The 25,248-nt window shown below is 45.8% G+C and overlaps 1 protein-coding gene across 1 annotated transcript in view; it reads right to left on the reverse strand.

Moving 5' to 3' along the window:
- Positions 1-25,248, reverse strand: part of LOC147032481 (estrogen-related receptor gamma-like) — a 149,509-nt gene that overhangs the window by 77,757 nt on the left and 46,504 nt on the right. Inside the window, exons 5-6 of the mRNA XM_085850691.1 lie at positions 19,570-19,680; positions 19,000-19,161 (exon numbers count right to left, since the gene is read on the reverse strand). Coding sequence (XP_085706817.1) covers positions 19,000-19,161; positions 19,570-19,680 — 273 coding nt within the window. The remainder of the gene's footprint in view (positions 1-18,999; positions 19,162-19,569; positions 19,681-25,248) is intronic.

Below are 25,248 nucleotides of genomic sequence, written 5' to 3' on the forward strand. Positions count from 1 at the left end.
CTTCGCTCCAATTGGTTCTTCTAACCACGTCCTTGTCAAAGTGGACATCTCTCTGGCTGTTATCAGAGAACCACCTCACCGCCGTCGAGTCTGGCATTTCACTCAAGCCGACTGGCAGGGTCTCCGAGCAGCCATCAAACTTACAGACTGGTCTCCTATCACTACTTTCTCAAACATCAACTCATCCTGGGAATTCTTTCAAAGAAACTTGCTCTCCCTCATGCACAGATTTATCCCCTCTCGTGTTCAGTTGTCTTACCCTTCCTCCCGCCCTTGGTTTACTGAAGCTTGTGGTGAGGCAGTTGTCCTGAAACAACTTGCCTTTGCCTCATGGAAAGCAAACCCAACTGAGGGCAATCTCAGTTCTTTCCACAAAGCTCGGAACAAGTGTGTATCTACCCTCAGGAGAGCCAGAAAACAACATCTTTCTCATCTCAAGTCTGAACTCTCAAACCTCTCTCCCCCCTCAAAATCCTGGTGGCGTTTAATCAAATCTGTTTCTGGTGTATGTTCCCCCTCCATCCCCTCCCTTACCTCAAATGGCCGCACTGTTGATACCGCACGTGAAAAAGCTGAATGCCTAAACTCGGTGTTTGCAGCTAAATCTTGTGTCCTAAACCCATCACTATCTCTACCCACTTTACCCAGTCGCACCCAACTGTCCTTGGACTCCGTATCCTTTTCTCCTGACAAGGTGGAGAGCTTGCTTTCAAACCTCGAGTCAGATTCTGCAACTGGTCCAGACGGCATCAGCCCACGTGTCCTCAAAGCCTGCTCTTCTGCTCTTGCTCACCCTCTCTCTGTTCTATTCACCCTCTCATTTGCCCAAGGTCATCTGCCATCTGCTTGGAAATCTGCTATCATCACTGCCCCTGCATAAAAAAGGTGCAAAAACAGATCCCTGTAACTACAGACCAATCAGCCTTCTCCCAATCATCAGCAAGGTGATGGAATCCATCATCGCTTCAGACATGAAATCCTTCCTCTTCTCCAATGGCTTGTCTTCCAATCATCAATTTGGTTTCAGACCAGGTCACTCTACCCTGGATATGCTGCTTCTGCTCTCCCATCAATGGATGGAGGTCCTCAATGCCAGACAGGAAATCCGAGCCGTATCCCTGGACATATCACGTGCTTTTGACACAGTCTGGCACCCTGCCCTACTCACCAAACTCTCTTCCCATGGTATTCAAGGCCATCTCCACTCATGGCTCGCAGACTTCCTCTCCTGTCGCAGTCAGCGTGTGGCCCTAAATGGAGTTCTTTCATCCCCTCTTCCTGTGCAGGCTGGAGTTCCTCAAGGTAGCGTTCTGGGCCCTGTTCTTTTTCTGGTTTTCATCAATGATCTCTCGGACTCTCTGGAAAATCCTCTATTTCTCTTTGCCGACGACTCCACCCTCTGCCGTACCATCTGTCATCCCTCAGACCGGCAGGCAGCAGCTTCTTCACTCACTGCAGATCTGGATAAAATCACAAACTGGTCCAACACGTGGAACATGTCTTTCAATCCAGACAAATCTCACACTCTCACTATGTCTCTTCGAAAGGACTGTTTACAAAACCCCCCCATCCACTTTCTCAACAATCCTCTGGAAGAAGTCTTTTCTTTCAAGCTTCTAGGTCTCACTATCTGCCATGACCTTTCCTGGGAAAGTCACATTTCCAACCTCGCCTCAAAAGCCAGTCGCCGACTGGGAATCCTCCGTCGTGCTAAGTCCTTCCTCGACCCTCTTGAGCTCCTGACCACTTACAAAGCTTTTGTCCGTAGCCTGATGGAGTACTGCTCTCCCCTCTGGGCTGGTGCTCCTGCCTCCCACCTTTCTCGGCTTCACACTGTCGAAACCAGGGCATTTAAGATCATCGGCATCTCCCGCAATGAAGCTGAGTCTTTGGGCCTCTCACTCAATCACCGCAGGTTGGTCGGTGGTCTTTCTGTCTTCTACCGACTCCTCTCCAGCCTTGCCCCCCCTGCTCTCTCTGCGATTTGTCCCCACCACATTTCCACAGGGCGCTCAAGGTCCGCCAACAACCCCCTTCTGGTAAAACTACCAAAATCACGAATCACTGCTCATCTTCACTCTTTCATTCCTCTTTTTTCCCGCCTTTGGAATAAACTTCCTCACTCTATTCTTTCCCATTCTTCCCTCCAGGCTTTCAAAACAGCTGTTCACCACCACCTCTTATCTTCCCCCATTCAAATCCTCGATCTTTTCTACCCCCGATTATCCACCCAAGCCCACTTTCTTCATTTCTCCTGCTTTCCTTCCTGAAAGTCCCTGAAATGTCCATCTTCTCTTCGCCATGTTCCCCGTCCCATCCCCATCCCTCTCCCTTCCACAGTTCACCTAATGTGTCTGTTCCCCACTGTTTTGTCCCTTCCACTCCCGCCCCTCTTGTCTCATGCCTCCTTGCTGTGAGTTGTGTGTTCGCTCTCATACGAGCCTCGACCAAGGTATACAAAAAAAAAAAATTACTAGTGTCCCAAATGTTGCCTCATTAACCCTGGATCAGCAGACACCATGAGCAGACACTGAGTGCCTAGAAATCTTTCTTTGAAAAGGTGAAAGCACTCTGCAGTAATGCAAGAGATGGGCAACCCATTCCAAGAAGAATCAGCCGACTTCCTGGTACGAGACATGAAGAACATTGCAGACCAAACTCGAGCCGAAATGGTAGCTACACATCACCAGCGGGGCAAAGAGCAGTTCCATTCATTCATGGAGGGGCTACAGAATGAAGGTGAATGTCCTTTATATCATTCAATCAAGAAAAACATTGTTTCTTTCTTCAAACAAGAGCAAGCTGGGGGAAGTTCTAAGGAGAAAATCCTGAAAGACGAATGTCAGCTGTTCTCACGACTGTTCATCTCATGCCAGAACAGGCAGTGTGACTTGCAAGAATTATTCAAGCATGAGAATCAGCACACCCTGCATCTCTCAGTGACAGTGGCAAGCTTCATACATGTCAGAAGCCACAGCTGGCTGAAATTCTTGAAGCGCAAGTGAACATCCCAGACAGAGAACCAAGGGGAGATGCAGTCATCATTGATGGCTCAGCACTTATCAATGCCCTACCTCCACGCACTTCAAAGATATTTGATGACTATGCTAAAGAAGACATCATCCCAAAGGTGGAATCCTATGGTGCCAGGTACGAGAGGGTGGATGTAGTTTTTGATGTGTACAAGAAGTCAAGTCTGAAGTCCGAGGCAAGGTCGAAAAGGTGGCAAGGAATCAGAAGAAGAGTGACAGGAAACCAGTAAGACCCCAAGTAACTGGAGAAGCTTTCTTCGAGATGACAGCAACAACACTGAGCTGTTTCACATCCTTGCGAAAAAGATGTGTGAAGCACAGACGACAAGCACAGTCATTGTCACAAAAGGAGAAGATGCCATTAGCAACACAAGGAAGTCACTGGATGCTGTGTCTCCATGTTGTCATGAAGAAGCTGACACTCCAATATTTGTACACGCCAGGGATGCAACGACGGATGGTAGCAAGTCCATTATCATTAAGGCTTATGACACAGACGTACTAGTCATAGCAATATCTGTACTGCCATCCTTACAGGAACTGGGTCTTGAGAACATGTGGATTGCCTTTGGCCAAGGAGCCAATGCACGATGGATTCCAGTCCATGAGGTAGTTTCTGCATTAGGGCCTGAGAAAGCGAGAGGGATCCCAGACTTCATGCATTCACTGGATGTGACGTCGTGTCTGCCTTCCACGGTAAAGGGAAGAAAACTGCATGGCAGACTTGGAATGTCTTTGATGATGTTTCTGAAACATTCACCAATCTAAGCCAGCATCCAACATTGATTTGTGATCTTGACCTGCAGAGGCTGGAGAGATTCATTGTCCTCATGTATGACATATCAAGCGCAGCCACTGGTGTGGACAGAGCAAGACTGGACCTCTTTGCCCGCAAGCAGAGGCCATACAACTCTATTCCACCAACACAGGCAGTCCTCAGAGAACATGCAAAGCGTGCGGCCTATCAGGCTGGGATCATCTGGGGCCAGGCAACCATCTCCAGTCCAGACACGAGCAGTCCCGCTGAATGGAGATGGACACAGAAAGGAGAAACGTGGCAGATATGTTGGACAACACTACCCCCTATTGCAGCCAGCTGTCAGGAACTGACCAAGTGTTCTTGTAAGAAAGGTTGCAACCGGAGATGCAAGTGCTTTCAGTCAGGGTTCCCCTGCACAGCACTCTGCAGCTGCATATGTGGACAGTAGCAGCTGGAGGAACATTCGCATGGTATGCATAACTTTGAACATTTACTAGCCAGGGCCCGGTTGCAGAAAGGCCTTAGCTTCATGTGACAATCATTAAAGTGGTGCAAAATCAGAAAAGTGTGTCAGGGGGCTTTAAAAACAGAAAAATCCACTCCAGCAGGGTTGAAAATAGGCATCCACACCAAGATCGTGCAAATCGGACAACTACAAATACTTCTAAGCAAAAAGTCAACTTCGGGAGGCTAACTTGGTGCCATCTTGAAAAATGGCCGCCATCTTGGATTTTCAAATGGCCAATCAGGCAGATTTGATTAGAATCCCCTGGAGAACAAATGTGCCAAATTTGATGCTTGTATCATCATTTGCATGATTCCTCTCAAACATTGCTGTTATCTGCCCCACTATATATACAGCTCTGGAAAAAAATAAGAGACCACTCCAAAAAAAATTTAAATCATCATTTCTACATGTATGGCAGCCATTCCATTCCAGTGTCTGTTGAATTCCAACACAGGCACACCTCATTCTACTTAGTAAGGTACTGATTCGGTGATCACCTAAACCGAATCTTATTTAACAAAGAAAAGTACAAGTCTGAAGACGACGATGGTTCATGAGTGGTATTTGACGATGAAGATTGTTTCAGAAGTCAAGGATGAGACAATGTGATAATGTTTGACCAAGTTATAAAAATGATCAACATGATGTGGTACGAGTGACAGGTTATTAGCTGCAAAATGTCGAAAACCCGGTTTCGTTCAACAACTTTAAAAATTTGACCTTTGCATAACCTTTAAAGGTCACAAAACAATGTTGTGGACATTAAAATAAGGAAACAGATACATGCTATAGCTTATTGGAGTTTGTTCGTCGAAGAAGGTCGAAAACCCAGTTCGATTCCCACAACTTTGAAAATTTGACCTTTGTGATCTTTAAAGGTCAAGGATTATGACCTTTGGTGCAAAACTTCCTCCGGAACATTCCAGGAACAATATAACATCAGATAGGCTATATGGCATTTCGCACTCCTCGGATTATCCATACTTTGATGAAATCAGCGTAAAAACAAACTTGAAGGGGGCGCCACGTGCAAGGTGTTCGAGATAGAGCAAAATGGTTTCCAGACTTTAGGTGGGGAATGACCTCAAGATTATGCATAAAAAATAGTCATCCTTGCTCTCAAAGTTTGGGCGGTCGTATGATTTTTGTGTCAAAATCGCAATTTTCTAAGTTCGTGACATTGTGACCTTGACCTTGGGATGAAAATGAAAAATCAAGCTCCGTGGGGTTATGCAGGTGCCATTGGGCTAACCAAATACCGAAAACCCCTGCCAGATTCGACAAACCCCCTAGTAGAAGATGCAAATTGAAATCGGTTACCTCCTAATAACACAATTCGCAATTTTCTAAGTTCGTGACCTTGTGGCCTTGACCTTGGGACGAAAATGAAAAAAATTGAGCTTTGTGGGGCTATGCAGGTGCCATTAGGCTAACCAAATACCGAAAACCCCTGCCAGATTCGACAAATCCCTCGAAGAAAATTTTTTACGACAAAATTCGCAATTTTCTAAGTTCATGACCTTGTGACCTTGACCTTGGGATGAAAATGAAAAAAATCGAGCTTTGTGGGGCTATGCAGGTGCCATTAGGCTAACCAAATACCGAAAACCCCTGCCAGATTCGACAAATCCCTCGAAGAAAATTTTTTACGACAAAATTCGCAATTTTCTAAGTTCGTGACCTTGTGACCTTGACCTTGGGATGAAAATGAAAAATCGAGCTCCGTGGGGCCATGCAGGTACCATTGGGCTAACCAAATACCGAAACCCCTGTTTGATTCGACAAACCCCCTCGGAGAAGATGCAAATTTAAATCGGCTACCCCCTAAAAATACTTTTTTTGGGCGTGGCTCCGCCCATAATGGGCGCACCACGCCCATTTTCAGGCAAACACAACTAGATCATGATATAAACCTCCCACAAAAATTTTGTCAGGATCGGATCAAAACCCACGGAGTTATGCTCGGGACAGACAGACAGACAGACATTCACACAACAATAACGAATATAGTGGTCACTTATTTTTTTCGTGAAAATATTTTTTCGTGAACCAAGAAAAACCACTGCTGTGGTCATCACTATCCTCTTGCAATAGGACCAGCTGGATGGCAAAAACAGTGCCAGTAGTACCTCAAAAGTAATTGGAATCAAAAAAATAACTATTGACCATGCCAAAAGAGTTGAAAACAAAAGTTTTGAGTGAGGAAAAGAAGGGTTCAATTCTGGATTTACTGGCAGAGGGATACACTGAGCGTCACGTTGCTTCCATCCTTAAAATTTCAAAGACGGTGGTTCATAAGAACAAGGTCAAGCAGCAGACATTGGGGACAACAAAGGTACAGACTGGCAGAGGGCGAAAATGACTTTCCACTGACCGGGATGAACGCCAACTCATTCGAATGTCACTCAACAACCGTAGGATGACATCAAGTGACCTACAAAAAGAATGGGAAACGGCAGCTGGGGTGAAGTGCACGGCGAGAAAGCTCTTGGTCCAACTCAGAGCAAAACAGCCCCCCTCAAATCATCCAGCGGGGAAGTGATCACCGACAAAGGCAAGCAGACTGAGAGATGGGTAGAGTACTACTCAGAGCTATATTCCAGAGAGAATGTCGTTGTCACTTCAGCCCTTGACACCATCGAACCTCTGCCCATCATGGAGGAACTAGATGCCGAACCAATACTGGAGGAAATCCGCAAGGCTATTGACAGCATGGCCTGTGGCAAAGCACCTGGCAACGATGGCATCCTGCCGGATCTGATCAAGAGCTGCAAAAACACCCTCTTGCAGCCACTGTATGACGTCCTTCGCCAGTGCTGGAGAGAAGGAGCCATACCGCAAGACATGAGAGATGCTAAAATTGTCACCCTGTATAAGAACAAGGGTGACAGAAATGACTGCAACAACTATAGGGGCATTTCCCTCCTGAGCATTGTAGGCAAACTCTGCCCGAGTTGTGCTTGTGCTCCTTCAGAAGCTTGCTGAGCGGGTCTACCCTGAGTCCCAGTGCGGCTTCCGAGCAGAACGCTGAACAGTGGACATAATCTTCTCCCTCAGTCAACTACAGGAGAAGTGCTGTGAACAGCAGAAGCCCCTATATGTTGCCTTCATTGACCTCACTAAAGCATTTGACCTGGTAAGCAGGGATGGGCTTTTTAACATCCTTTTGAAAATCGAATGCCCCCCCCCGAAACTACATATAATAGCATGATCAGGTCACTCCACGATGACATGAAGGCAATTATCCAGTATGAGGGCAGCATGTCCGAGCCTTTTGACATCAAGAGTGGTGTGAAACAAGGCTGTGTCCTCGCACCCACCCTTTTTGGCATTTTTTTTCTCCCTGCTCTTGAAGCATGCATTTGGGACCTCAACCGAAGGAGTGTACCTACACACTAGATCAGATGGGCGATTGTTCAATCCCGCAAGACTGAGAGCGAAGACCAAGGTACGTGAGGCCCTTATCAGAGACATGCTCTTCGCTGATGATGCTGCAGTCACCTCACACTCTGAACAACAACTCCAGTGTCTTATGGACAGATTCTCTCAAGCCTGCAAAGACTTCGGTCTCACCATCAGCCTGAAAAAGACCAACGTGCTGGGACAAAATGTGGATACTCCCCCTGTTATCACCATCGACAGCTATGAACTAAACGTCCACCAGTTCACCTATCGAGGGTCCACCATCAGTGACAACCTGTTCCTCGATGTCGAGATTAACCAACGTATTGGGAAGGCCGCAACAATTTTAGGCCGACTTACAACACGTGTCTGGGAGAATCCCAAGCTCACAGTCCCAACGAAGATGGCAGTGTACAACGCCTGCATCATCAGCACACTCCTGTATGGCAGTGAGACGTGGACAACATACGCCAAACAAGAGCGGAAGCTGAACAGCTTTCACTTGCGCTGTCTTCACCGCATCCTTGGCATCAGATGGAGTGACAAAGTGCCAAATGCCCAGGTATTCGCACGCGCTGGCCTTCCTACCATGTACACGCTCCCCAGACAACGCAGGTTGCGCTGGCTCGGCCACGTGTGCCGGATGGAGGATGGCCGCATACCGAAGGATATCCTTTATGGCGAGCGAGCCTCTGGCAAGAGATCTGTCAGCCGTCCCCAGCTGCGCTACAAGGAAGTCTGCAAGCATGACATGAAAGCTTTGAATATCAACACAGAGCTGGGAGGACATAGCAGCTGACCGCAGCAGATGGCGCAGCGTGCTCCAAAGACAACTCAAGGCAGGAGAGGAAAAGATCCAAAGGCAGGAGAGGAAAAGATCCAGAACCTGGCTGAAGAAAAGAGAGCCAGACGGAAGGCGCGCTCCTGTGGAGACAAACCTGCGACCACCCACACCTGCACCCGATGCGGCAGAGACGACCACTCCCGAATTGGACTGATCAGCCATGGCCGACGCTGTTTCAGCCGTGACGTCACCACAGCCTCAAACGACAACTCAGGCGCATCACCATCCACGGTCAACATTGACCGACGGAGGCCTTCTACTACTATACTATACATATATATTGTTGTGGTTGAGGAAATTCGCAAACCACCATTCAGGTCCCGTAGGTGAGATATCTCTGCAAGTACATGTGTAGTTAGCCCAAACCCGTTGTTTAGAGGGAATAAATGTCATTCCTTCGGGCTGCGACCCTTTAAGATAGCCGTTTTTCTGTTCTATCTTTATGTTGAGCCAACCACGTCTCAACCGCCATCACACAACAACCACCGACCGCAACCCCGCTTCACAACAACAACAACGCCAACAGCCACGACCTTTACCGTCACGACTCGCTCTCGCAACCATCGCATCACCGCCATTCCAAGCGTCGCCATGGCTATCACTGCCACAATAAACCCTCCACCACCTTCACCTCTCCTCCTTCTGCGGCCTTTCCCGCACCACTTGTGGGCACCGATCCTGGACTCGTACAGGGCGCGCACCGAGCAGCGGGTGCAAAAAGCGGCCTTTCCGGGGAATTCGGATCAGGAATGATTCACGCCCACTTCTGATCCGTCCAATCATTAAGCGCGGGGCGATTTGGCCCCGCCTCCAGGCGCATCGGAGTAGAATCAATATATGCAAATTCGCGGATCAGGAATGATTCACGCCCACTTTTCCTCCGTCCAATGGGCGAGCGTGGCTCCGCCCCCGAGTCCATCCTGATCCGAAAATCTGCATATGGTTTCTCCTGCTGCACTATAAAGTGCCGAGCGCGGGGCGAATTCAGAGCAGTGGAGGTTTTTCTGTTTCAGGCTCGGGCGAGTTGTGGCGGCGGCGAAGTGTGGCAGCAGCAGTCAAGACGGGTCTGGAAGAGAGTCGGTCTGTCGGGGTTCGGAGTCTGTCGGGGAGCTGCAGAGAGGAGAATCCGGGAACGCGGTCGAGGGCGCAGTGGAGTCGCTCGTCGCGGGACCCAAGCAAGCCAGCTATCCTCTTTCCCCAGAGCATCAACAAGCCCCCCCCGTTTCCCCCCCGCGCTGAGATAGTGTGGAAAGGGGGGCCCCGTTCCCACCCCATTCCAGGCAGTGCCAGCGAGGCCCGCGGAGTCGGGGCACCGCCGCCATTTTGCGGCTCATCACAAGATGGGTAGGCTCAACGCGGTCTCGGCCCACAGACCACGTCTACCCCCTTGTCGTAGAGGGTGGCCCCTTTTTCTTTTGATTTTGAGTATATGTGTTGTCGGCGCCATCTGTGAAGTAAAACTGTGTAAGTGTTGCCGTGTGCTCGCGTAGTCGGTAGTAGATCTGCATTGTTTCTTTTGTTGCAATTGCTTTTGGTGCATAATTGTTGTGTTCCTTTTGTTGCATAACTGTTGTGTTACATTTGCTTTTGGTGCATAATTGTTGTAATTGTATATGTGTGCTTTCCGTTTGCCGCGGAATAAATGTGCCTGATGTTGACCTGTTTTTCCCGTTTCGCTTCGTCTTTTCTTTAATTGAATCTCCATCTTACTTCACGTAAAGGGTTGGTCGTGGGCTAAATACGCCCGATAATTAATCGGAACCGTCGAGGTTGACGATAACACCGCTCGGTTATCCCGATAGTACGGAACGGGTCGCTTAAAGTGGCCCGTGTCCGAAGTCGACCTGCGGCGAGGTGCGATCGCCCGGTCTACCCTCCGTGTGGGTACTTAGGTAGGTCAAATTTGGTGAACAACCCTATCCCACGCGGGGGGCCGATTGGCACGATCGTGGTGAGGCCGAAAGGCCCACCCGTGACTAGTTCCCGGCGTTAGTCCGAGAGGGTCACGACGGAATTGTCCGTCCGATGGGCGACGTGCCGCGATTCGAGTTACGTGGCCGCTCGCACGCCGGCGGGCGCGAATCCGCAACAATATATATATATATATATATATATATATATATATATATATATATATATATATATATATATGTATATATATATATATATATGTATATATATATATGTATATATATATATATATATATATATATATATATATATATATATATATATATATATATATATATATATATATATATATATATATATATATATATATATATATATATATATATATATATATATATATATATATATATATATATATATATATATATATATATATATATATATATATATATATATATATATATATATATATATATATATATATATATATATATATATATATATATATATATATATATATATATATATATATATATATATATATATATATATATATATATATATATATATATATATATATATATATATATATATATATATATATATATATATATATATATAGTTGCGGCCACGGGTACCGAGATACCAGCTTGTCACTAAGGGGGATTAATTCCCGGTTGTCCTCAGTGGAGCCGGACCTGGGGCCACTGCTCACAATTAACATTTTGGCATGGTGGGTTGTTTTAGAACCACGAACGCCACCCAGCTAACCACGAGTTCCAGTGTCCACCGTCTAATTATGCCGTTTAACTGGAGGTCAAGTGGTTACCTGAACGCGGAGCACGCCCTCGGCAAAGTGTTACGAATCTGGAAGCCATGAGCACTCAACAGGTCCTATTGCTCAGTTATTTCGATAAGTAAATGTGGATAGATAGCTCCCCGTCCCTTGTTTAATGGGTAATTGAATGTTCATGCCCTGCGGAGTTATTTTGATAGGGTTTTTATTTTTACATCCATAAATTTTTTTCAACACCAGCATCACCCTCACCTTCACCCTCAACCTCACCAATCAGGGAGATGCGAACGAGTTCCTCGGTGGTCGTCCAATGACCACAGCCCACGCAGGATAATGTTCCTCTGCCTGTTTGGAGGGCGGTCCACTGGACGGCCGTCACGCCCCCCCCCCCCCGGTCCAATCAACGGCCTTGGCACCTGTTTTGACCAATGACAGGGCGACGCGCGCATTTTGCGCACCAAAACCGTCCAGTGAGGGAGAGTGGGGAGGAAGGAGGTGTCCCCTCCCCCCCTGGACAAGGGTGAATAAGGTTGCGGGGCGATCGAAAAGGAGGAGAGTTTGGTTGTCGGGATGAGCGCGAGAGGAACAAGAGGAGAGTTTTGGTTGTCAGGACGAGCGCGAGAGGAACAAGAAGAGTTTTGGTTGTCGGGACGAGCGCTGAACGGAGCTCTCAACTCTGCTCGTGTCTCGCTGGCACCTGGTTCTCCCATCGCATCTCGCTGGCAACTGGTTCTTCCATCGCATCTCGCTGGCGCCTGGTTCTTCCATCACATCTCGCTGGCGCCTGGTTCTTCCATCGCATCTCGCTGGCGCCTGGTTCTTCCATCGCATTTCGCTGGCACCTGGTTCTTCCATCACATCTCGCTGGCGCCTGGTTCTTCCTTCGCTTCTCGCTGGCACCTGGTTCTTCTGACCGCATTGCGACGCTGGTCTGGGTCGCTTGTCTCGTCGAAGACCGCACTGGATGGGAAGGTCCATGTACTTCTGGGTGTGGGTGTGTGTGTGTGTGTGTGTGTGTGTGTGTGTGTGTCTGGGGCCCTATCTGTAAGTAGGAATTGGATAAGTGCCTTCGCTGTACATTATTTGCTTTGCTGTAGTCGGTTTAACTCCACTCTTATGTGTTCCTTCCCCACCCATTGTAAATAAATATCCATGTGTTAAATGTATCAGCTCGTTTTTGTGTTTTCTTCATTGGTTTAACGTGGTGCGTGTTGGGAGAATTAAACAAGGCCATTGTTGCCGTAGTGGTGTGCATTTGGGACCGACGGAAGCTCGGTGACCATCCGCTCTGGTCACGCACGGATCGAACACACATACGGCTAGTCCCGTACGAGTGCCATCGAGGGTGTGATTAGTCGGAAGCTCGCCACGTGGGTCTCAAGGTATTTTGAAGTTTGGCAAATAACCCTGTACCACGTGATGGAATTATTGACGATTCACGGTCCGGTAAGGGACCCGTACCCTCGGAGTTTTCCGAAAGGTACGATCTCGAGTCCGGATGTTCGGTACAGTCGACCCACTGCTCCACCTCGAGGTCGTGCTCGGAGCCGACACCCGGCCCGCAACAAAGCACCAATGTTATCTCAATTAGATTTTAATTTTGGCGGCCGAGCGTTTTAACCGCTGGTGCGTGCCGAATATTTTTGGTCAAATCTGTGGTAGTTACCTCCCAGTCTGTCTCGGTTCGAACAATGCTATACCAATGGAAGGAAAGGACAAACACGGACAGGTTGAAAATCGATAAATGACATTACTAATAAAATTAATAAATGCATAGAACTTTTTATTTTCTGGCATAAATAAATGAATTAATTTCAAGGCAAAAATCAATCAAAATGCCAAGAGAGAGACAAAGAGCAGATGCTTATCGGGGGGGGGGGGGTGACTTACTTCCAGCTAAACACAGATATGGGGACCCAACAGATAATTCGGGGGGGGGGGGTTAGAATCGTCTCGTTCACCAGAAAGTAGTCGTCTGTGAAGTGAAAACGTCCTGAAATGTGTGTATGCGTGTCACGTCCGTCGCCAGCACCCAGCCTTGCCGTACACCCTCTCGCGAACAGCCTTGAGCGCCAGTCGATGTCTGGAGGGCACCGAGATCGTCTGTCGTGGGTTTAGACCCTGGTGTTGTTGGTGACTGTCCCATGCCTCACTTGTTGGCGACGCTGCTCACATCCACACACGCACCACATTCTCGCTTCCTTCTCCTCTTTTGCGCCCTTACACCCGATTCTTGCTCGCATCTCAAGCTTACTTCTTGTTCTCTTCTCCCTCTCTGGCTTTCTTTCGCCTCCGCTTTCCTCTCGCCTCAGAACGGACCTCCATTCGTTTTATATCTGTGGACCGTCTCTGCGGGCACAGTCCGCCCCAAGCTCCCCCCACCCCACTTGCGCACGGTTACCATGACGACCCATGTGCTCTCAAAAAAGGTGGGCATCGGAGCTTGCGAAAGAATGTTGCTGATGAAAAAATTAGTGTGGGCTTCAGAGCTCGCGAAAGAACGTTGCGAATTTGGAAGCTTACTGCACACAACAGCCAGGTCCTACAGATCAGCTATATCGGGAAGTATGTGTTTCTAGTTCGGGTCCCGTACTATGTTTAATGGGTGATTAATTGTACGTGAGCTGCGAGTTATTTATAGTTAGGATTTTTACATTTTAAACTTCAACAACAACACCCATCTTCGCTTCTTCACCATCGGCCTTTCCCACACGCATGCGTGTCAAGCACAGCTGTGGGCGGAGTCCAATGTGCCAGGCGGGGTTTCTTTGGACGTTGGCGTCTTGTATTTCGCTCCAAATACGGGCATGGCGCCCCTCTCAGCCAATCGGAGGGGTGCGAGCACGTCTGCCGCCTCTTGGCCAATGGGAAGCCAACGCAACATATTGCTGCTCAACTTCCTGGTCGAGAGGTGGAGACATGAGCACTCCCCCCCCCGACCAATCTCGGATGGCCGGGAGATCGCCCGACACGCCTGTCCAATGAGGAGGGGAATGACACGAGACAGATCCCTCCCACCTGCCAATAAAAAGGGATAATTGTGTGGGGGCGACCCGGTGAGAGAGTCTTCCCGCCGTGAATCACCTGCCTGCGAGCCGGAGGAGAATCGCTTGCCTGCCTGCCTCGCTGACTTGCTTTGCCTGCCTCGTCGCCTCTTTTGCCGGTGGAGCATGCCAGTGCCGGACGCTACCCTCCGTACCTGGTGCTTGGAGCGGCATCGTGTTGCGGTTTCAAGTCCTGCGGGGCCAGATTGTCGAGAACCGCACGAAGTGGGAAGGTCCAAGCCAGACTCTTGCCTCCAGCTCACCTTCCCTCCGAGCTGGGGGTATCAATAAAGGCTGCGGCCACCATTTCTTTTGGGGGGTGTGTGTCTGTGTGGGCCCTTTTTTTAAGTAGAAACGTTTAAGTGCCGTGTGTATAAATTGCATTCCTTTCATTCGGTTAACTCTGCCTTCTTGCATGCTCCCCTGCCCCATTATAAATAAATATCCCTTTTGTTGAATGTTCCAGCTCGTTTCTGTGTTTCTTTCATTGGCTTGGCATGGTGTGTGTTGAGAAATAGCGAGGCTATAAATTGTTAATTTGGTCCGACGGGCCTTGGTAATCTCCGCTCGGGTTACACACGGTTCGAGCTCGGTAACGGCTCGTTCCGCTCGAGGTCCGTCGAGGGTGTGATTTCCCCGGTAGCTTTGTCCACGTTGGTAATTAGGTATGTTGAAGTTTGGCAATTGACCCTACCCCATGCAGTCGAATTATTGGCGATTCATGGTCCAGTTAGGGACCCGTGCCTTTCGGACTTATGCAAAAGGCACGACCTCAAATCCGGTGTGTTCGGTGGAGCCGACTCTACTGCTCCCTTGAGTGGCCGTTTATCGCCAGCGAACCCCGGCCCTCAACAATATAAAGGCGGGCTTCAGAGCTCGCCAAAGAACGTTGCTGAGGAAATATAAGGGCGGGCTTCAGAGCTCGTGAAAGAACGTTGTTGAGGAAATATAAGGGCGGGCTTCAGAGCTCGTGAAAGAAATTTGTGTAAACGTGTGTCGTTCAGAAAAAAGCTTCCCATAAGAGAGGGGATCTATTCTTTGCCCTTTGCAATGCATCACATTTAAGATCCCATGAGACATGGGGATGGGGCTAATCTGAACAAACATTTAAGGAAATAACTGTCTGAGGACCTGGATGTGTGGATGCATTCATCAGACCGGATTCTCAAATCCGTAACACTATATACACATCAAGAGCAAATAAGTCAAGAGCAAAGATGGAGTCATCAGAAGGAACCTGGGCAGGACTTGGGTTTCAGCAGCTTCTCCACAACCCTCAAACCCATCCAGGTGCATCCAAGCGAGCCCTAAAGAAAACTTTCTGCAAGAATTCACTTAGAGAAAGAGATATGGAGAGATATGTAGAGATATAGATGGATGAAGGAGAAGAAAATGCAAGAATAATTAAAACTGGTAAACCAGTAATCCCGGGCTTCAAGGCGTGCCTCCATTTTAACAAATTTCAACACCATCACCCTGTCACATGATGTGGGTTTTCCGAGTTAGAAAGTTAGTTCAAGTCTGCAATGTGGCCCAGCTTCGGGGTCCCTCAAGTTATATCAATGAAGGATTGAAAAGCCCATAGCAATACATGATAGAGAAAGAAACTTCACATTGGACAAATCGAGGCTGGACAAATTTTCAAGTCCCCAAAAAAGTCCAATAACTCCACATTTGCATATTAATGTAAATGGCGAACTTGTAGAACGTTAAAATATCTTCCAGAATTTGTGGTCACTTTTTGTCTATCTTCTTTGGTTTTCATTTTACATGTCAAAAATGTGTGATTTTCAACTTTGGGGGGCTCTGGGGCCTCACTGGGGTAAAATACAGACATAGTGTAAACATATTTGGAATCCCCTCTTCAAGGCCTATCAGAATCTATCATTAAATTTTTTCAACTCTCATTTGCATATTTGGCATATTTAATGAGGCGAATCGGCATCATTTTAATCATATAAATTATGTAACGATTTCGACGAAATTAATAACTTAACATTGCAATGCAACCGTGCAAATGTGTGCAAAAATTTGAGGCTGTCGTATTACCCCTTCTGGAGAAGAAGATGTTTTTAGGTTTTGGAGAAAATCCAATATGGCGGCCATACCACGTGACCTACATCATCAAAATTTTCAAAGTATAAACTGCAGGTGGAGAGTTATTCAATGGCTAAGTTTCATTGAATTTCATCCAAGCGTTGTTTTTATTTTATGACATTTCAAAAATGGGTCATTTTCAACTTTGGGGGGCTCTGGGGGCTCACTGGGGTCAAATACAGACATAGTATAAATATATTGAGAGTCCCCTGTTTATGTACTATCTAAATTTGTCATTAAATTTTTTCAACTCTCATTTGCATATTTTGCATATTTAATGAGGCGAATCGGCATCATTTAAAATCATATAAATTAAATAACGATTTCGACCAAATTAACAAATTAACATTAACATCGAACTTATATTAGCAAATGTGTGCAAAAGATTGAGGCTGTCAGATTATCCCTTCTGGAGAAGAAGATGTTTTTAGGTTTTGGAGAAAATCCAATATGGCCGCCATACCACGTGACCTACGTCATCAAAATTTTCAAAGTATAATCTTCAGGTGGAGAGTTATTAAATGGATAAGTTTCATTGAATTTCATCTAAGCGTTGTTTTCATTTTATGACATTTAAAAAATGGGTCATTTTCAACTTTGGGGGGCTCTGGGGGCTCACTGGGGTCAAATACAGACATCGTATAAATATATTGGGAGTCCCCTGTTTATGTGCTATCTAAATTTGTCATTAAATTTTTTCAACTCTCATTTGCATATTTTGCATATTTAATGAGGCGAATCGGCATCATTTAAAATCATATTAATTATTTATCGATTTCGACCAAATTAACAAATTCACATTAACATCGAACTTCGCAAATGTGTGCAAAAGATTGAGGCTGTCGGATTATCCCTTCTGGAGAAGAAGATGTTTTTAGGTTTTGGATAAAATCCAATATGGCCGCCAGACCACGTGACCTACGTCATCAAAATTTTTAAAGTATAAACTTCAGGTGGAGAGTAATTAAGTTGATAAGTTTCATTGAATTTACTCCAAGCGTTGTTTTCATTTTATGACATTTCAAAAATGGGTCATTTTCAACTTTGGGGGGCGCTGGGGGCTCATTGGGGTCAAATACAGACATCGTATAAATATATTGGGAGTCCCCTGTTTATGTACTATCTAAATCTGTCATTAAATTTTTTCAACTCTCATTTGCATATTTTGCATATTTAATGAGGCGAATCGGCATCATTTAAAATCATTTAAATTAAATAACGATTTCAACCAAATTAACAACTTTACATTCCCAAGCTACTTAGCAAATGTGTGCAAAAGATTGAGGCTGTCTGATTATCCCTTCTGGAGAAGAAGATGTTTTTAGGTTTTGGATAAAATCCAATATGGCCGCCATACCACGTGACCTACGTCATCAAATGTTTCATAGTATAAACTTCAGGTGGTGAGTAATAATCCTGTTAAGTTTCGTTGAATTTCATCCGACAGTTTTCCCTCCAGATCCGCCACAAAATCGGTCAGTAGAACATAAAAACGCCGTTAATAATAATAATAATAATAATACTAACGAATTCAATAGGGCTTCAGCCATGCTTGAAGCCCTAATGATGAATAAAGACAATTGTTTAACAAGTTCGAATTGCGAATATACCCCGTGGGAGTTAATTCATACAACTCTCAGGTGAGCGATAGCATGAACGACAGATAGTTCTGAAATTTGATGAGATTTTCATGCAGAAAAAGAAACCAGAACACCTAATAAGAGTGAGGCTCGTTTCATATCATCATTTGCATCACTTTTGCATCAGTAATTTTTCCAACAGCTCTGTTGGAGGGGGCGAGGGTTTGAGGATCTGTGCTTCACCCTCATTGGCTGTGTTCAATTTGTGTTTTGTATTGCTATGCTGGTATTTTGACCGGCATGGTAGATAAAAATGGCAGCATATTTTGTTGAAACAAGTAAAAATCTGCCGAATTAAGAAAGGTAGTCAATAACATTTTTCCAGGACATTTAGGGACTTTCCAAAGAGATTTTTTTCTTCTTTTTTAGGGTTAAAAAAATTATCCTATTCCTCTTTTCTCCTGTTTTGTGTAACCACTCGTATAAAACGGTTAAATCCCACTTCTCCTTCCAGGGCTTCAAGCAGGCAGTGCATCACCATCTGTCATTCCCCATCCCAAATCATGATAATTTATACCCCCATTACCCCAACCTAACCCACCCACCTCTACATATTGCTTTTTTTATCCTCTCTTCCACGAGCTTTGCTCTTATATAAAATATAAAACTAAATGTTGGCATAGTAGCTTTACACCAAAACAAGTAATTGTGTTGAAAAATCTTGTCAACCCTGTCTATGTACTCTGGGCATATACTGGTGTGTATGCCTACTTCCTGCAACTTCGAGAGTGCAAAGATACCTCCATTTTGGTGACGTCTTTGTTCACCTGGACATATACTACAATTACCTGCCACGAGGTGGTGTGTGAGAAGCACTACCTCGCAGTTTGTTGGTCGGAACAAAAGGAGATCATCATGAAAACAGCTGTCGTAGCTTTCCTCTTCAAGAGGAAGCAACCCATATGATGCAACACAAGAGTGACAAGTATTATTCAGGTTTGAGATGCCTTCTAACTGATGCTCACCGGGAACATGCTTGGCCCAGCCAATGATGATGACAAGTTCTCGATCGGCCAGATCACACAGTGTGGTTAAAGCTTTGATGTCTGAGTCGGGCAGAGCAGGATCGGGCATGGCGTACAATTTATCTGGTTCCATGAGCAGCAAGTGAGAAACCAGCTTGTTTGCTGTTGGGGAGGTTCAGATGTTAAATGAGTCAATGTACTGTAACTGTGGGTAACAGGTTTAGCTCATTAGTCGCAGGCTTGCCTCTCATATAGATGCATCTGGACATGATTGTAATATTAGAAATGATTCTGGAAGCCATTTAAAAAGTTGCTTATAATTTTGAAGGAACATTTTCAATGGGAAATGGTTCTTCCATACCATTCGGTCCAAAATATTAAAGTGACATTTTAATGGTGTAAGAAGTGCAAATAATGGATACTTTAACTCAAGCAAAAATGAAACGTGTGTGACATTTATAATCACGCAAGATATCTAAAGATATAAAAATTAAAAAAATTGTCTGAGACAAAATAAATAAAAGAGTAGACTAAGTGGTCCAGCTGCAGAGCGAGAGAAAAGCCACTAACCTGGCTTCTTGGTGGGAGCCAGGACACCTGGTGACAAGTACGGGCTGTTTGCTGCATCGATTCTTCGCTTATATTTCTGCCGCCCTCCTCGCACCCGATCAAGTCGTACTCCTATGGACACACAATACAAACCAAAACTGAGCATGAGAATTGAAGAAGTAAAACAATGGAAAATAATAAACAATTATTAAACAAAAATAAATAAATAGAAAAGAATAAACATGTACACCCATAAGGTAAATAAATACATAATAATAATCATTATTACTGGCAGAATCCTCGACCTCCTGGTGATCTTGTTCTGAGCATGTAACACATTCTTCTGACACATCCCTTCATTTAGACAGTGGTTATCGGCAACAGACGGCTGCCTCTATCGCTCCCGAAAATAAAAAAATAACCTGGGTTACGTACATGAAGCAGAAACCTGCATACTACTTATGTGCATACGTAATACATCGTGGTTATAGATCTCGGATAATTCCTATTGCACCTTCACAAGGCCCATGATGTCTATTGGCTCCAACCTTTTGATATTTGATAATGCTTTTAACAGTTGCTCAAGTTGTTTTACATTGAACGGAAATTTTTTTTATGGAGAGCATGACAAATGTGAATGTGATACCTCTGAAGAGGTCTTCGGCTTACGAAAGTGGTGAAACTTGTACGATGTTTTTCAGCTTTACAGTTGTGGGTGGCGTCAGGTCAGCTGTCCAACGAATGGGTATAGAGCATACATACATACATACACTTGGTCCCATTATATATAATCAACAAATTGACCTTGTTAATAACCCAAAAATCGTCCCCAGAGAGAAGGGGTGGAGGAAGACATTAAGCAGGAGGATGTCTGTCAGCACTGGTCATTTGTGGACATTAAATATCCCACGGTGAATTTTATGAATAGTAGGTGAATTATCACCAACACCCTGAACAAATTAGATTCCAGCCATCTTCAGTCGAACTTCAGAACTGGTCAGCTGGTTTGTGAAAGGCATAGGCCAAAAACATTCCCTGGCCAACCCCACAAGGAGGAGGAATAATTGGAGTGTTAAAAAAGAAAAAATAATAGTAATCGTAGTAGTCGTTGTAGTAGTAGTAGTAGTAGTAGTAGTAATAGTAGTAAGGGGGGAGGGGGACATGGAGAGCAAAATAGTCCCAGCTGTTATCAATGCAGTGTCAAAGTACAAAAATAATGAGAAAATAAGGTAATCAAATACATTTTGACCATTAACCTTTACTTTATGATTGACAAATTTTATGGCAAAAAGGAAATCCCATAATTTGCAGAATATGTACCATAACTAGATGTATTGTTGACAAGACAGCTATGCTGAAAGATTGTGAGAAATGATTATAACACAATATTGATGTGTAACAATAATAATAATAATAACACGAATAATAAAAATAGCGTTACGTTTGTAGGGGGGTAGATATGACCTAAGAGCAGATATAAATGTATAGAGTAGTATGGTCCGGGTATGAATAGTTACCCAATCTTGATGTGATTAAGTGGGGAACCATTGCTTAAGGATCGTCTTGTTTGAATGTGCACCATACACTGGATGGTGTGTGGTAATAATTAGGAAGGGATTAAGATTAAGACAATCGTACATGCACCCCCTTGTAATGTCTCCCAAAGTGAGGTGCCGAGGTGAGGACCCGGTGAAAGAGAGAGGAGGGGCTTTGAAAGGAGCGGCATTGTCCAGGGAACAAGGTGAGGAGCTTTTCATCACCTCCTCAAGAAGGGCAGAGTTCTTTCATCGCCTCCCGAATGACGGAGTTCTTTCGTTGCCTCCAGAGGGGCAGAGTTTTTGTTGCCCCTAGCGGGTGGAGATTTGGGACCCATCACGATAGCTCACGAGAGCCAGGAGAGGGAGTCGTCTATGAGTAGAGTTGGTTGGGCATGAAGCAAAGTTGAGAAGGAGATTGTGTGCAGAGAAAAGATTGCTCTGTCTTGATCTTGCCATGGCCCTGCTTCATCATTCTTGCCTTGCCCTGTTCATTGTTTCTGGTCGTATGCCTTCGTCTTTCTGCTTGTGTGTTTCGTCGCCTGCCGCAACGTCTGTTCACCTCTCAAGCCTGTGGACCTGCTCCCTCCTCATCCACTAGCTGAGCTAAGACCTCACCTGGGTTTTCTCATTCCCCAACCCTGTCTCTGCCTAAAACAGGTATGTGGTACCTATTTTATTCCTCTTGTACACCTAACTTTATTTATCGATTCCATGTTCCCACCTTTTTTCCCCACCTCAACCCATCGTCATCTCCACCATCGTGATCACCCATCCCCTGCTGTTTGTTGAGGAAATAAACCCGTTGGTTTTAAAAGAGTTAAGAGCCGCATGTGCTTCTTGTGGTTCCCACGTGTGCAAAGCCGACATTGTTTCAATACAGTCCAAGGAAGTAAATGCCAGTTCGTTCCAGTGTTGGTCTTGATTGATATGGACAAGTCAATAATAATGTGCCTGTCACAACCAAATGTCTCAAGACACTTTCCAGAAATAAAAAGGTCACAAAGGAAGATAATGTACTCTCCCCCTCCCACCTCACTGTCATCATGAGATTTCATGGTGAAATCTTTTCCCCGGTGGTCCCCAGTCCTCTGCAATGGGAGTGCTCAGTTATGGAAGGAACTTGTCATTTATTTATTTGTCATTTGTTCAGAGAACTCGCTTACTCTTTGCCGAATATACAGTGGGATCTTTTACGTCCACCAACAAATGCTAGCAGATGGGACACCGGGTTTCACTGGGGGACAATGGACTTTATGATGCAACACCCTACCTGCAAACCACCAATCCGTAAATTTATAGTTGGGTCGGGAATTGAACCCAGACTAGGTAGGTCAAAAGTAAAGGCACTTACTACCTCTGCACCATCCTGTAAACCACTTACTTTATTGCAATGTTCAATGCAATGCACCACCAAACACCCCAGGCAAGGAAAAATGTTTTCGGTGTGGTTGGAAAACTATCCTGATCAAAGAGTTTATACTTCTGGTCAAGTCAAAATATCAGATGTTTGTCCAACAGTAGCCTTCGGCATCCAACAAAGCATCGTCATCACAACAGTGGTCTCTGGTGCATTTACCATACAATCAAATTGTACAGCCCTCTGTCTGATGCTCAGCCCAAACATTTATCACGTAATGTTGTTATTCTGCCAGGAAGTTGTCACGAAGCGTGTACTGTTTCTGTTTACTTGGAGGCATTTGTTCCTGGTTGTTCTTTCCTGGCATCAAGCTCTGCTCGGCTGACAAGATAACTTGCATGAGGAAGTGCCACCTATACGCCTTTGAGCTGTTGAGTGTAGGCTCGATTTCGGACCCAAATATAAACTGTCAGATTTGTGTTAAAATGCAGGCATTAAAAAAAAAAAATCACTGACATTATGGGCTATTTTATGGAGATCAATAACAACAAAATGCAAAAAGGTCAAGGGGTGTGAATACTTTCTGAAGGCAGTGGATGTGTGTATATACAGGTAGTGGACAAAAAAACAAGAAGCGAATATTTCGATATCGCGCGGCTGGGGGCAGTAAAAGTCTAGGTTAAGAATGATGAAACAATTTTGCAGTTATAAAATTTAAATGCAGACACGAGTGGACAAAAAAACAAGAAGCGAATACTTCGATATCGCACGGCTGGGAGCAGTAAAAGTCTAGGTTAAGAATGATGAAACAATTTTGCAGTTATAAAATTTAAATGTAGACACGGTGAATTAGCATGCATGATGGGAAGAGTTGTGACGTTGGACAAATTTCTATTTATAGCCCTCAGATCAAAGGGACGTACGCGGCCTTAAGTGTGACAGAACACGTGGCAGAAGACAGGACAGAATAGCCAATTATATAACAGCGCGATGTTGCCGCGCTGTAATAACCACTTCTGTCACCAAAAAAAAGAGGAAGAAATCACCTCCACAAGACCTTTTAAAAACACTTCTGGTGAAAAACAATGAAGAACGAGAGTTACAACGCTGCGTGTCAACAACGAACGGAACAGGAAGATTATCACTTCCTGCTCAGAAAATCAACTTCCGGCGTCACACAGAAAACGATTCAGCACAAAAAACGTCGCTCTTCCGCATTAACCCCGCCCACAATTCACCCGGCAATCTCCGCCCACATCACACCCAACAATAAGTAAAGTGTGACAGAAGACACAGGACAGAATAGCCAATTATATAACAGCGCGATGTCGCCGTGCTGTAAAAAAGGAAACACCTGGGTAACTGAGGGACACCAAGTTTATTGAAAGCAAAGGCTTCCACACAGGTGTGTCACACGTGTTAATTAAGCAAATAACATCCCAGCATGCTTAGTGTCATGTATATAAATGCAGCACAGGCTTGGTTGCCTATAAGTATGGCTGCAAGAGGAGACCACAGTGACTTTGAAAGAGAGGTGATTGTTGGGGCACGTTTGGCAGGAGCTCCAGTGACAGCTCCACCTGCTGATGTTTCACGAGCAACAGTGTAGAAGATGATGTTGGCATGAAACTCCGAGGGAAAGGCATCAGCAAAGGGCAACAGTGGGTGGAAGCGCATATTCCAAGATCATGATATCCATGCATTAATTTGGGAATGGGGGGCGTGGGGGAGGGAATGGGAAGGTGGCGTAGGGGGAGGGAATTGGAAGGTGGCACGGGGGGGAGGGAGGGAATGGGAAGGCGGCGCGGGGGGAAGGGAATGGGAAGGCGGCACGGGGGGAGGGAGGGAATAGGAAGGTGGCGAGGGGGGGGGAATGGGAAGGCGGCACGGGGGGAGGGAATGGGAAGGCGGCAAGGAGAGAGGGAATGGGAAGGCGGCGCGAGGGGAGGGAATGGGAAGGCGGCGCGAGGGGAGGGAATGGGAAAGTAGCGTACCCAGGGCATTACCGGGATGATAATATTGTGGGCCGGGGTTTGGTGGCGACAAACGACCACGAGGTGGAGCAGTGGAGTCGTCTCCCACCGAACACCGGGAATTTAGGTCGTAACCCTTGTATAACTCCAAACGTCACGGGTCCCTTAGCAGACCGTGGTCGCCAATATTTCTATGGCGTGGGGTAGGGTTAATTGCCTAATTTCAATATACCTAAGTACCCACGTCATCCAACTACCGGGGAAAACCACACCCTCGGCCGACTTTGTCTGAATCGAATTGTTATCACCGACTCGGATCTGGCGTAACCGAGCGGAAAGTTACCAAAGCCATGCCGGACCATATGAACAATCCACGGCACGAACGGCCCTACCAATTTGCAACACGCAGCATGCCAGGCCAATGGAAGAAAGCACAGAAAACGAGATGGTACATTTAACATGGGGGAGGGGGGTATTTTACAATAATAATCAGGGAGGGGAGCACACAGAGCAGAGTTATCACAAATAAAAGGCAAGCAATGTACAATGAGCAAGGAAAAAGCACTTAACAATTCTACTTACAGGATGGCGCGCCACACACACACACACACACACACACACACACACACACACACACACACACACACACACACACACACACACACACACACACACACACACACACACACATACACACACACACACACACACACACACACACACACACACGCGAAATGGACCTCGTGGGTTTATTTTCGGTAGAGCCAGGTACCTCCCCGCCTCGTGCGGTTTCACCAGAGCCGCACTTGTGGAGCTCGGAGCCCATGGACGG

Source organism: Eptatretus burgeri, chromosome 2, assembly GCF_056783735.1.
Source record: "Eptatretus burgeri isolate ZD-2024b chromosome 2, Ebu_testis_v1, whole genome shotgun sequence".
Classification (NCBI taxonomy): domain Eukaryota; kingdom Metazoa; phylum Chordata; class Myxini; order Myxiniformes; family Myxinidae; genus Eptatretus; species Eptatretus burgeri.